The 14,050-nt window shown below is 54.1% G+C and overlaps 1 protein-coding gene across 5 annotated transcripts in view; it reads right to left on the reverse strand.

The window, feature by feature from the left end:
* Nucleotides 1-14,050, reverse strand: part of RPS6KA2 (ribosomal protein S6 kinase A2) — a 355,983-nt gene that overhangs the window by 85,849 nt on the left and 256,084 nt on the right. For all 5 annotated transcript variants that reach the window (XM_086708304.1, XM_086708305.1, XM_086708307.1 and 2 more), the window contains 2 exons: nucleotides 10,089-10,205; nucleotides 3,219-3,300 (listed from right to left, as the gene is read on the reverse strand). In XM_086708304.1, coding sequence (XP_086564430.1) covers nucleotides 3,219-3,300; nucleotides 10,089-10,205 — 199 coding nt within the window. The remainder of the gene's footprint in view (nucleotides 1-3,218; nucleotides 3,301-10,088; nucleotides 10,206-14,050) is intronic.

The following is a 14,050-nucleotide window of genomic DNA, read 5'->3' on the forward strand; positions in this document are numbered from 1 at the left end:
GTTGGATTATCAACAAAACAAGTGTGGAGACGTGCATCCACGGAGGGTGGAATCACTGAGCCAGGGTGCTTGGCCTGAGCACGGAGGTCAGGGTTAATGCTGGCAGAATGCAGGCGCAGCGGCGGGGTAAACAGAGAACAGATTCCAGTTCCTTGACTTGACTTTGCTTTTCCCGAGCAGGTGCACAGTGCGGGTTCCCTGATCGGGGTTCCAATGTCACTCCTACTATTTCTCCTTCTCCTTTTAGGGCAGGAGATGGTGAGGTTGTATTTGAGGGGAAGAAGGGACAGTTATGACTTAAGGGAAAAGGGACCGTAAGGTCACTGCCGGGGAGGTTGACGCGGAATCTGCCGACGGAGAGAAGGCCGGGGTGTGATCGTGGGAACGACGTGGCTCCCTTGTCAGGCTGCGGATTCGGCCCACGTGGTGCTGGAGAGTCAGTCTCAGTGCTTTGAGGGTTTTAGCAAATGGCCCTGTTGTTCAGCAATTCATTATTCAGATGACAGCTTTACTGAGCTATAATTCGTATACCATTCGATTCACTTATTTAAAGTGTGCAAATCAACCATTTCTAGAATATTCAGAGTTATGCAACCGTCACCGGTCAATCTGAAAACTTCTCCACCAGCCCGAAACAAACCCACACCCTTGACAATCACTCCCTTTCTCCCCTCGGCCCCCGGCAGCTCCTGGTTGACTTTCTGTCTCTGCGGATTTGCCTGCTGGGGACTTTCGGACACGCAGAATCGCACAATACAGGGAGCTTTGCGAATGGCTTCTCTCACTTGGCGTAATGTTTTCAAGCGTCGTCCACACTGGGGCGGAGGGCGGGCTTCCTTCATATCTATTGCTGAGTAAATCCCACTATGTGGCTATATCACACTTGTGTGTGCATTAGTTGATGGACATTTTGGGCTTTCCCCCAAATGTTATTGGCTCTTGTGAATCGGCTAATCACATGCAGGTGTTTGTATGCACACACATCTTCTGTTTCTCTTGGTTACAGCACAGGAGTGGGGCGGTCAGGTCACAGGTGACTGCGTCCAACCTTCTGAGCAGGTGCCAGAGGGACTCTTTATTCCGCAGACATCCATTTTTCAGGTGATCCTGAACCAACAAATGTCTAATTTACTTTGCTACTTCTATGGAACTACTGTTGAGTAAAGAGATTATTAAAAGTTGGGGACAAGGAGCCAAAGCCTGCTCTGTTTCCTGTACATTTTCCTGCGGTTCGTCTTTGCTTCCTACGTATCTTTTGAAGAACCATCCTCTAAAATTACATTATTATGAGCATCTTGGGATATTTGACCAGGTTCCATCGACAGTTTTAGAAATATTATTACAGCTACCAGAAAAAACGTTCACTATAAAGAGCACGGCTTAAATTATGGGGTTACTAGAAATGTTGAATGAAACTCGCGAGCGTCTGTAATAAGGCAGAATGCCGCGATCAGAGAACGCAAACAAGAGTTTCTGAGACAACTTGTTTAGGAAGTCAAATTCCAGGCCCCGAGAGACTGAGATTCAGTAGGGGGGTGCGGCCTGGGAGTCTGTTTCTAACAATGTCCCCTCCCAAACACGCACAGGTGATCCCGAGGCAGGCTCCAGCCTGACCAAAGTGGGTGTCCCTGCCCTGGGATGACCAGGTTGCCTGGATCTGGTCACCTGCTGCCCAGTAACCCCAGCCATCCTTTTGGACGTGAGTCTCACTTAGCCTCTCCGACCTTGAACGACCTCTTTTGGAAAAACACCTGTTCTCTTTTGAACGCCTGAGACGTGCACGTCCGTATTTATTTGGTTTACGCATTTCCTGTCCTACAAGGTTGGTTGTCTTACCCTGTTCACCAGGCAACAGGAAGCAACATGTGTGCAGAGAACGACACATTCCTTGTGTTGCCCCCTGAATGTACCCCTGAGGACGTTGTCCCAAGACCTGAAGATTCAAAACCTGCCTTGACATTCTCGAGTCTCACGGAGCCCAAAGGCCTGGGAGCTCCCTGCCCTTGACAGATATCACCCCACCCCTGAGCGAGCCCCCCACCTTGATGGTTTCCCAGTAAGCTGGACCAGCTACTCCCCATCTGGTCCTCACCCAATACACGCGCCAGCCCACAGAATTATTCAAACAGGCCTCGCCCATTCTCCACGGAGACAGGGGCCATCTTGCCTCCTCAAGCCTGTCCTTGGTGGCCCTGCTCCTGAGTACCGGACCATGTGGCCCAGCTGTCCTTGGTGGCCCTGCTCCTGAGTACCGGACCATGTGGCCCAGCTGTCCTTGGTGGCCCTGCTCCCGAGTACCGACCCGTGTGGCCCTGCTGTCCTTGGTGGCCCTGCTCCCGAGTACCGGCCCAGCCTGTCCTTGGTGGCCCTGCTCCCGAGTACCAGCCCAGCCTGTCCTTGGTGGCCCTGCTCCCGAGTACCGGCCCAGCCTGTCCTTGGTGGCCCTGCTCCTGAGTACCGGCCCGTGCGGCCCAGCCTGGTATTCATACCCTCCTCTCCAGGGTGTGAGGACTGTATGTGACCAATAACTCTGTGCCACACCTGCCCAGGGCCTGGTGTGGGTGGCCGACCGTCTTCCACTGTTCAGGGGACAGGCCCCTCCCTCACCGACAGGGTCACTGGAAGGGATCGGGGCAGGAGCAGGTGCTAGTTCGTATGTGTTGCGGGCTAGGCGACTGGGAGCCAGCGATGGGGGTCTCGGATGCAGTTTTGCTCTGACCTTGCGTTTAGTGCTTACACTTCCCTGAGGGCAGGGGCACAGAGCTCCACGGTCAGCTGTTGGACTCTAACCGCCAGCCACCGGGACACAACACGGCCACGAGTCACGTGTCGCTGAAAGTGAGCAAGCCGGTGGGACTGGAGACTCAAGCTGAGTCACGGTCCACAGGCAGCCACGCAACCCACTCCTGCTCTCCTCCTCGATGTTCTTTTTCCCAAATGGCACGCCGCGGCAGAACATATGTGGGGGAACGGTATTTACGCAATATGGCTCTTCTCCCTGAAAATCGTGGAAGTTTTGCAGGGAGATGTTAAATATCCAGGGGAATGTTTCTACTGTTTACCATCGGTTGGAGAGTAACGTGTCTGACACACTCCTTTAGAGACAGCTTCAGAAACCACGCACCAGCAAACAGAACGCGTATTCACGCAAATGGCAGGCAGCGTAGAAACCGCGGCTGCACGTCCCAAACACGGCGGCCCCGTCGTGAAGTCCTCACCTTTCAAAGTAGCTTTCTTAAGGACTTTCATCGCGTACAGCTGTCCCGTGTCAGACCCCTTGGTCTTCCTCACCAGGAACACCTGATAAAGAGAACACACAGCACCCGAACTTGGTAAGAGTTGAAAGTCATTTTCTTTATTTGCGTTGACAAGGGGATCTACGAGGGAGTCTGGGGAGGGGGTGGAATCCAGTAAGATAAATACGCCATCGGAAAATTTTACACTTAAAACGTTCTCCAACATCGAAGTGGGATGAATTTCATCTAATTGACTGCACAGCGTTACACGTTTGAAGAATCATTGGGTTTTGGTATCGCTAACTTTCTCTGAAACATCTTGTATCAGGAAAAAAAAGATGAGTTGTTTACAAAACCAAACAGTATTCCTGGGGTGCCTGGGTGGCTCACTCGGTTGAGCATCCAACTCCGTTCAGTTCAGGTCATGATCTCATAGTTTGTGGGTTCGAGCCCCACGTCGGGCTCTGGGCTGACACCTCGGAGCCTGGAGCTGCTTCAGATTCTGTGTCTCCCTCTCTCTCTGCCCCTCCCCCACTCATTCTCCCCCCCCCAAATAAATAAGTAAACTTTAAAAAAAACAGAAAAACAATATTCAGAAATTTTAAGGAAGATCACTTGTTTTATTCTAAATATCCTTTTGTAAATCCCCACTGAGAAGGCCACCCTGACTGGCCAATCACACGGTTCAGTCTGATTCTGAAGATAAACTGGGTTCTCTCATTTTGAGCTTTCTTCACCCAAATTTTAGCTTTGAGCAGCTTAAATTTATACAGAGAGTTAGCCTCTAAACGGCTCTTAGTACACTGTGTGCATCCTTAATGATTCTGAAACACATTTTGAGGTGCAACATGAAGGAAAACCAGAAAAAGGAAGGACAATCGTTGGGGGGGCTCGGTGAGCTCAGGGTCATGGTCGTGATCGCTGAACACAATTAGCAAAATACACACACACACACCTCCCTGGGGCATCAACGGTATTTCCCGATAGACACAAAACTCCGCTGGCATGATCGAGACGGCCGTGCCGAGGACACCTGCCATCCAGCGGACAGGCCATCGCAAGGGTGATGGTGACTCACCCCCTCCCCAAAACGCCTCCCCCACGGAGCCTCCTAAAGCCGAAGGACCTGCCGGAGGGGCGGGGGAGGCGAGCTCCAGGAGCCCAGCCCACGAGGCACGGTGTTTGGGGGGGGGAGGGTGGCTGCAGCGTCACCTGCCGGGGACAGAAGCCAGCACGAGGGGTTTGCACACACAGCCTTGCCCTCAGGGGGGACAGTGACGAGAAGGGAAGTGACTGAGGGCAGGAGCTTGGGAACAGAGGGTCCTTTTCCTCACAGGACACCGCTCGGCGTCTACGTTCTTGGGCCTGGAAGACAAAGTCCCCGCACGCGGGTGTGGGTTGATGGGGTCATCGCCTCCATCCCTAGTCCACAGAGTGCCCTCGAGGCGATTCGGCTGCCTCCTGCCCCGCTCCCTCCTGACCGCTGCCACACCCAGGTCACAGCACCCTCCCCAGACCGGGATGGATCAGGGTCAGCGCAAACAGACCCCCTCCTCCGCCCAGACAAGAATGAGGGCAACGGGCTGGCCCCACCGGACGCTGCCCCCGGAGTGAGGACAGTTAGAAGTGGGTGCCTTTTCCTTTCGGATTTGGACTATTCTGTCACCTTTGGCGGACGCGGGACGTGTCTACGTGTACACGTGTCCCACATGGTGGTGCTGGTTGTCTGGGTGAACCAGCCTGTGGCCCAGACCCCGGGGGAGAGAGTCCGAGTCTCCCTCAGCAGGTACGGCTACGCCAATCACCTCCTACAGTCCCTGCAGACGAGGGCTCTGCTGGGGACGAGCCTCCCGGCAGGCAGGTAGAAAATCAACAGCAGTGGTCAGAAGGGTGGGGTGTGTGGAGGGAAACTTCACTGTCTGACATCCTGAGCCCTCTGACTGCAGTCTCTGCTCACGCAGGAGGTCCCCCCAAGTCTCCAAACCTGGTCCCCCGGCTGGTGTGGGCATGTGGGTGGAGGGGAGACCCCAGGATTCAGGGGACGGGCACAACCCATTGATCAGGTGGGAGAGGCTGGGGGCCCTCCGGAGGGGCTTGAGCGTCAGTGCCCGGAACACACAGGAGAATGCCGCACCCCAGAAGGCGCGGGGATGGGGGGCAGGCGTGGGTGGCAGGAAGGGGCTGCTAGCTAGACAGCTGAGACTCGAGCAAAGGGGGAGCATGACCCTCTGGGGCCAGAGCACTGCAGAGCAGGAGCCAAACGCTCGGGCTGCAGCCCCCGCCACGGCACCGGGGACCACGGGGCCACGCGGCGAGCCCGCCAGGGTCACAGAGTCGCCGAGCAGAGGCTCGGCCGTGGCTCCTCGAACCTCCGTGCGTTCCTCCAGTCAGACAACCAGTAACAGCAGTGAAACCCCTCTTTCACGGCTGTGCAACATCCGGAAACGATCTTTTCCGCCTCCGGTTTCATTCCTTCCTCTGCCTCCTCCCTGCCATATCGGGCGAGTGTGTGCAAGGCACGTGTGAACGTACGGGAGGGCACACGTGTGGACTCACGGGCAGGGGACCCCACGCCACCGAAGGCTTCACTGCAGACCAAGTGCACGTCGGCTGCCACAATTGAGGTGAGCTCCCGTGATGTCAAGTTCTGCATAAACAGGTGCTCATAAACCTCCTTCTCTACTGTATCTCAGGCTTTAAAAAAATGAGATGATAACGGTGACGGCTTCTCTCTCATGAAAAGAGTCGTAGTTTTAGGGGCCCCTGGGCGGCGCGGTCGGTGGGGCGTCCGACTCCGGCTCGGGTCACGATCTCGTGGTGCGTGGGTTCGAGCCCCGCATCGGGCTCTGTGCTTCGGATTCCGTGTCTCCCGCTCTCTCTGCCCCTTCCCCACTTTCTCTCTCTCAAAAATAAATAAAATGTAAAAAAAAAAAGAGTTGCATTTTTATTTTTGAAAATAACTGGAACAGACGCCACTCTCTCGGGGCTTGTCTGAGCCCCCACTCTGCGCCAGGCCCCGGGGTCACTGCGAGAACAGCGTCAGGAGGGACCCTGGGGGCAAGCGGGGCACCTAACAGGAGATAAACGTGACCTCGAGAGAACAGACGGGCTCACGAGCCCAGGCTGCCTCTCCCGACCGCCAGCCGGACACACGGCATTTAGGACGCAGTGAAGTAGGTCCTCGAGAACTCGGGCCGTTTCAGCAAGTGCGGCTGCCGACTTTCATCTCTAATCCAGCTGGCTGTCACGTGTTCCCTCATTGCATTCTTGGAACTGCCTTCTTCAGCGGCTCGGCACGTGACACGCAAAGACGTTGGGGGGGGGGGACACACAGGTGCTGGGCCACCCTAAATCGCCCCAGATCTGCAGGTGCTGCCGTCATCAGCAAAAGCCCTCCCCGATTCTCTCGGCCAACTCTTCAGCTCTCTCTCAAGAGCTGCGACATCGCAAAGGGTCTGCAAAGTCCTCCAGCCGGGTGGTGGCCGGGCCCTCTCAGGGGACGGCAGGGTGACAACGTCTTCAGAAGGAAGATCTTACGTGCTCCCAGTTTAGTAGAAGGAAAACAGGAACCTGCTTTCGCCTGGTTTGATCGCTTCTCCGAACGTGGGGATTGTAATCCTTTCCCTGAGTATTGTAAAGAAAAGCGTGTTTCCACACGGACCCCTGGTGTTTATCCACACGAGGGACCCCAAGGAACAGGCGAGGGGACGGGGCGGAGGGGGAGGCGTCGCTTTCTGACTCTCGGGCGGCTCCAGGGCCTCTCCTTCCTCCAGACTTTCCAGGAACACCTGGTCTGCACCTTGCACTTGAACACCTGGACACATGGCCGTGTCTTCCAGCCGTTCGCTGCTTTCCTGTCCCGATGCTGAAATCACCTTGCCCGAGGACAAGGCTGTTTCTCCTGTCCAAGCACCAGTGTTTCCCAGCTCTCTGGATACCCCCGAAATCACGATGTCTCGACACGTCACCAGTGACCAGAGATGGTCTCCGTTATTCCCAGCAAGTTGCTTCGGCAAACTGCTTCCTACACTTTGCAGGACTGACTCGGACACGGGAGCACACGCCGTCCTCTGGGTGGTCCCGCACGGGGACCCGCCCCCAGCAGGGACCCATCCTCTGTCCGGGATGCACACCAGGGGAGCAGTGGCTGAGGGAGGGTCCGGCGGGGCCCCCGCGGTGGGCAGGACGGCACAGTCCATCTTGGTCCCCGGGAAGAGCCTGTAGTCGGAAAGTAGGCATCGGTGCCGAGGCCAAGTGGAGGAGACCACGTTTTATTCCTTGCTGCGTCGCTGGCACCTGCAGTCCCTGCACAGGGGTGGGCGGGGGGCGGAGAATGGAGGGACCCAGTAACAGGTCACTGTGGCCTGGGGACGCTGCACTCCAGATTCACTCTGGCTCTCCGCTCCTGGGAACGGAGGTGACAAGGGAAACCTGTTCAACGTGCGTTTTCTGCAGGATGAAAACATTCCGTTCTGCTCTTTTTGTTTCTTCCAGAGAGCAATTGCCAGAGAACTTCTGCATAAGGACAAACCGCATCCAGGGACGAAGAAGAGAATAACACGGGGTGTCAGAACACACGGCTTCTCCCCCCTTGCCGTTACTTTTGCTTTGACGACAACTTCAGAACAGGCAGCCCCGAGTGGGCAAATACAATCTGTGTCTGTGGCTCTCTAGTGCCTGACGTCGGCACCTCTGGGAGCTTTCCGGAGTCCCGGCTCGTCTGTTCGGCTCCCTCGTCCCCCGGGAATCCCGGGCTTCACTTCCAGGCCCCGCCGACTTGGCCCAACGCGCGAGTAGTGGCTGAGCTGGGAATGAAGTCGCTGGCGGAGGTCAAAACATGCGTGCAAGCAGCTACCGCCTCGTCCCTTCGTTTCTCTCGTTCATCACGACCCGCCGAGCTGTACCCTCCGGTCCCACACGTGTCACGGCACAAGTGAACGTAAAGCGACCAGGTGCGTGGAAGGCGTGGAGGAAGGGTGTGGAGTCCAAAGACGGTCACTCGAGGGAGTCTATCAAACACATCACTTCACTTGTTGCTTTCCAAAGGATGGTTTTTTGTTAAAGCCAGTTGTTAATTCAAAATTTGAAATCTGGTGCGTTTTGGACGAAGCCTGTTCGCCTTTCACTGTTAACCCCCAGGTCTCTCGGGAGGGCATTTTCAAGGGTACGTCTTGTCCAGTCGAGTCTCTGAACGGACCCCCAGAACCCCAGACCCGCGTCTCCATTGAGCTCAGGAGCACGGTCCCATCCATGCCGTGACCAAGCACCTTGAGCTGCGGTGCTGGGCACGTCCACCGTGAAGGAAGGGGGACTCTGTCACACGCAGGAGCCCCGCCCACCAGGCCGGGCCCCACGCTGCACACGAGGTCACTCGGCGGGTCGTGTGCCCCACGGGCCGAATCCGTCCTCAGGAAACAAACGTGGGGAATGTATGTGCGTTTGCTCACCTCTTTTCTGAAACCATCATCCTCAGAGACAGAATTGCACCACTGGCCTTTTTTCTGACATTTCTAATTAACGGCACACGTTCCATCACCACGTCAACCGACTCTGCCTTGTGCTTTCAGTGACGCTTCTGAGGCTGAGAGACCGAAATCTTCATCCCCTACTTCCAAAAATACCCTGTGAACCATGTTAAGTAGACATTTTTGTAGGACGCAAAGTTCTGAATGCTGGTAATTTTGTACGGTTCAAAACTCGTATGTTTGTACCCACATCCGACGCGTTCCTTACCATGTCACCGTACGAGAGTGAAAAAGAAATAAGAAAAACACATTCCTTCCACCTGAGAAGCAGGTCAAAAGATAAATTTCGCAATCACATCTTCAGGGTCTGTAAGAGATGTTCCAAAACATCATTAACACAGTATTAATCCGACATTAAACCAACAGGCACCAGATTTCATCTTGGCACAAAGTCCTACGAGGAATGGAGAGATTTGGTGAACGTCCGTACAAAAATGACTACTTGGAAGATGCAGGGTGCTGCTCTGCTGACACCCTAGGAAAGCTTGGCTTTCCTGTTTCTCTCGGGCCCTGATATTCCAGAAATCAGGTTGTCAGAGTCTACAGATGTCTAACCGTTCCGCCGCGGACACAAAGGAGTCCGCGCTGTGCGGGAAGGACGCACACGTCATCGTAACTGAAAAGATTCACGGCTGTCCTGCCGTTTGTGGACCCGCCCACATCTCACCCCCTGGGAGGGATCAGCGGTCACGGCACTCGCAAGGTAAGAAAGGACACAACCCTGTGCACAGATACGGCTTAGCCGGCGCTTGACGGGATTCTAGCCGTCTTCAATCGGTACAATAATCACATAGTTCTCCTCACCCCCATTTGGTAGACAGGGAAACCGAGGCTCAGAGAGAGAGTAACTGCACAACAGAGGCAGAGGGTAAGGAGAGGAGCCCAGGGGCAAGTCGCGGCCTTCCTGACTCCTGAGGGCCAGCCCTGAAGGGCACCGCTTTCTCCTTTCTTGAGCGTGTGCTTTCCGAGAGACACTGGCTGGATCGAAGAACCCTCGTCACCATCGTGATGAGCGGACGTCTAGGGACGTCTCAGGAGAGGGGACCGTGTGGGGTATTCCCGCGGGTCCGGGCAGTCCTGGTTGGCACAGCCCCACGCTACCGGATCGGAGCTGTGCAGAGTGAGTTCACGATCCCGCGTGTAGTGCGGGCTGCTGTTAACACGGGGCCGTGCACGGGGGGCGGGGGGGCCCTGCCTGCGAGCTTCACTCCCGAGGCCTCAGGGCCTGCACATTTCCTGTGTCCAGGACGCAACTCTGCCATCGTGCCTGTTCCCCAACAATCTAGTGCGTGAGACTCACTCAGGGGGAATCAAAGCTCCAACTTACCTTTCCGTAGGATCCTTGTCCTAAGACTTTCAGCAGTTCAAACTGGGAAGGGTCGGCCTTTTCAAACCCTTCCTTCACATGGTGGCTGATGTCGATCTCCTTCACGGTGCCTTCCTCCTACAACAGAGCAGTGACACACGATGAAAGCACCAACCAACGGGGTCCCCCGCATGCATCACGCTTTCATCGTACACTGACGTTATGACGAGTTGGGTAATGCTACGGGTTTTGAGGACCGGGGTGAAGGGAGGGAAAAAGTCTTCTCTGCCCTCAAGGCTTACAGCTGGACTGGGAGTTAAATTTACATGAGACAGATCAACAGGAGGAAAGAAAAATCAAAGTATTATTATGCGCGCAGAGGCCCAATCATGAAATGGAGACCCAGAGAGATGACCAGAATAGGTGGTTTTTATTCTTTAAGGACAAAAGGGCTATAAATCTGTCAGGAACGGACCGGAGAAAGAAAGCTTGGCTTCGGGAACTTCCACTAGGTAGGAATTCTGAAGAAGAGTTGGGCTGGGGTGAAAAGCAGAAAAGGTTCCCATCCCTGGTGACGGGCTATCTCTACTTCCTGGTGAGGGAGGGTACCTGTCACACGGGGGTTTACTGTGAAAGTCGGGACACCATGGGGCTTTACATAACCCCCCTTATTTGTGCCTATTTTATTTTTTTAAGTTTATTTATTTTGACAGAGAGAGACGGGGGGAGGGGTAGCGAGAGAGGGGGAGGGGTGGGGAGAGAGAGAATCCCAAGCAGGTTCCTCACTCTCAGTGCAAAGCCCGATGCAGGGATTGAGCTCACGAACCGTAAGGTCAGGACCTGAGCTGAGACCAAGAGTTGGACGCCTAACCATCCGAGCCCCCTGCCCCCCACCCCCGCCCGGTGGGCCACTTTTTCTTTCCTGTACGGATTCTTGTCATTTGGTCCCACCGGGGCCTCAGGGACACGTAAAGGGGCCCTCAAGGAAATCCATTCTGCTTCTCACAGTTTGGGCGAGAGTTGGGTGGGGCAAGCACGGAAGTGGCAACTGGGGACAGAGTGAGCGTCTGAGAATCCCGTGTTCACGTCCACAGCCCTGTGCTGAGAAGGGCCATCAACAGGACAGGGGGACGCAGTGTGCGCAGCACAGACGTGTGTCCTCCTCCTTCTTGAAGGGCGTTTTGGCCACGGCTGATGCGCAGCGTGTCTCATTGCTCTCCCAGAGACGCTGCGTCAGAAGAAGCAGGCAGATGAGCTTTTTCTGCCCGTAGAGAAGCAGGATTTCCCAGGAGGAAAAAAAAATAAAAGCCCTTGTTCCTGAAATTAAAACCCCGGGAGAAACGGGTACAACTTGTCACCAGAGAACTTCCTGCGTCACTTGTGACAGGGTATCTACCCGCCCGGGGCCAGCAACGTGTGGCTGAGTCCGTCTCTGCTTCTCTGAGACGCCCTTCAATCCACCGTCCATCTGACCACTCTGTCCTCTGACCTGCTCTAAGCGCTTGGCAATGCACGAGGTGCTGGAACACGTCGGGACGCGCCGGCTGAGAAGCTCCTCTAAACGGAGTGAAGGAAATGCATTCGCACGTTGAACTCTGGGTAGTCAGGACTCTCCACAGTTCTTTCTTTTCCTCCCCATACGTTCGTCTAAGAGCAAATAGTTTCAGATAAAGTCGCAATAGCAGCGACTTACAGTACCGGACAGAGGTCTCTCTAAATGGGGTGAACACTTCCGTTTCTCAAAAGTTATAAATGGCATTATTTTATCTCCACGTAACTGGTATTCGACACCTTTTAAAGTAGAGGAAGCTCGTACGAACGGCAAACCCTGGCCACCGGTCAGCAGCCTCCGCAGGAATCGTTGGCCTTTTTTCTTCCAGCGGTTAAGGGAAACTCTCCAATTTCCACATCTTCGAGGAGTATTTGGCATGTGTGTAAAAACAATGGTTATTCTATTTTTGAACACAAACAATGAATATAGGCAAATGGATTCTTTTTGGTCAGGACATGATGTTCCTATGAGCTCAATTAGGAGACGTGAATTAGAATGTCATTGATTTGGGGAGCCTGGGGGGCTCAGCGGGTTGAGCGTCCCATTTCGGCTCAGGTCATGATCTCGTGGTTCATGAGTTCGAGCCCCGCGTCGGGCTCTGTGCTGACAGCTCGGAGCCCAGAGCCTGCTTCGGATTCTGTGTCTCCCTCTCTCTCTGCCCCTCCCCTGCTCACTCTCTGTCTCTCTCTCCAAAAAAATAAATAAATATATTTTTAAAAAAAGAATGTCATTGATTTGTGATCCCTTCTTTTTTAATTTTTTAAGCTTATTTACTTATTTTGAGTCAGAGACAGAAAGAGAGAGAGACAGAGACAGAGAGAGCATAAGCAGGGGAGGGGCAGAGAGAGGGAGAGAGAGAGAATCCCAAGCAGGCTCGGCGAAGAAAACCGCACTCACGTCACTGCTGCAGACTCCGATCCCCACTTAGAAAGCAAGAGCAGAGCGAGGTTCTAAGTCCCCACAGAAACACAGATGCTATCCTTTCCCGCTGCTGACTTGTCCACTGAAGACAGAAATTGAAGATTATTTGTCGCCTAAGGACAAGGTGCCCCTTTTCTGTTCAGGAGGCACTTTGCAGTCATGGCTCCACGGACCACCCGCTACGTACCACACAGACCGGGGTGAGTCACCCCAAACCCCAATTTCCCTCCCGAAATAACTTCAGTCATGCAGCCGAGCTGATGCAACACTTACACCACGGAAAAGGTAATAATTCACCGAATCTCATCTTTCCAAAACTTCGTTTTGGTTACGGAGGTGGGGGGGATACATTAACAGTCACAGTGCTGACTAGAAAGCAAAGTCAGCACGTCCCCAGGCATGGGCGGATTACAGAACCCAGCGTCCTCGCAGAAGCCCAAAGGGGACAGGGTCAAGGAGGTGCGGACTCTTAACCCGCTGGTCTCTTCCCCGATGACATTTCCCAGCACATGTGTGTTTCCAGAAGATTCCAGATCATTCCTCCTCTTTAGCCGCTTTTTGTGGAGACCCAGCAGCTGCAGTAAATGATGTCACTCAACCCACTGGGTCGGACAGGTGCTGCTCTCACAGCGGAACCCGCAGCGCCCACAACCTGGACATTGCCACCGCGTCCCTGCTCCTGGTGCGCCCGTCCGTGAAGCTGGCTCGGCGCCTTTCTAAGGCTGTCCCGGCTACCGTCCGGGCTGCCTCCTCCTCCCTGCACCACACCCCCTTCCCACCTCGGCAGCTCACCTTCTTGACATTTCACATCAAAGGTTTACAAACGAATCTCCAGAACATTTCACGTTCTGTGTATTCTTGCTGTCCAAGAACTTCAAGTAAATGTGCCCAAAGCACACACCTAATCTCACCTCCAAAAATGGCATCAGGAACCTGAGGACTTTCTTCCCTGATAACGTGGTGAGGCAGTTAATTCCTCATGTGAAATCAGTGAGGTCTTTAAGAGCAAAGAATCTCAACTATCCGTAGGAGAAGGAACTAAGAGTGTCGCATTTTAGATTTTAGAGTTTTCATTGGTGGTGACATTTTGGCTTGAACTCGCCTGAGGATACTTTTTCTCTTTCCCAAGATCTTAAAGAAAGAAGAGAGAGGGGACGGGAGGGGAGGGGAGAGGAGGGGAGGGGAGGGGAGACAGGAGACGAGAAGAGAGGCCTGGCATCCGATGCTGACCACAGGCGCACAGAACACCCCCAGATGGACGCAGGGAGGGGAACATGTCCCGGCACGTCTGCTTCTGTTTGCGGATGGGATGGTCCTATGTTCTGGATCACTTCATGATTACTGCCCTAAAGGGCCACCAGAATTATAATATTCTCCGTGTGTCATTCGGAGATGAATGCCTTTTCTTTCTTACCAGCCGGGTCATTTTATCTAAAACTCTGTGGATTTTAATGTTATTCCCTTAAGAAAATAAACTCTGTTCCTAAATCCTCTAAACATCTGGTTTCTA

Source organism: Puma concolor, chromosome B2 (assembly GCF_028749965.1).
Source record: "Puma concolor isolate L17-30 chromosome B2, mPumCon1.1.hap2, whole genome shotgun sequence".
NCBI classification, from domain to species: domain Eukaryota; kingdom Metazoa; phylum Chordata; class Mammalia; order Carnivora; family Felidae; genus Puma; species Puma concolor.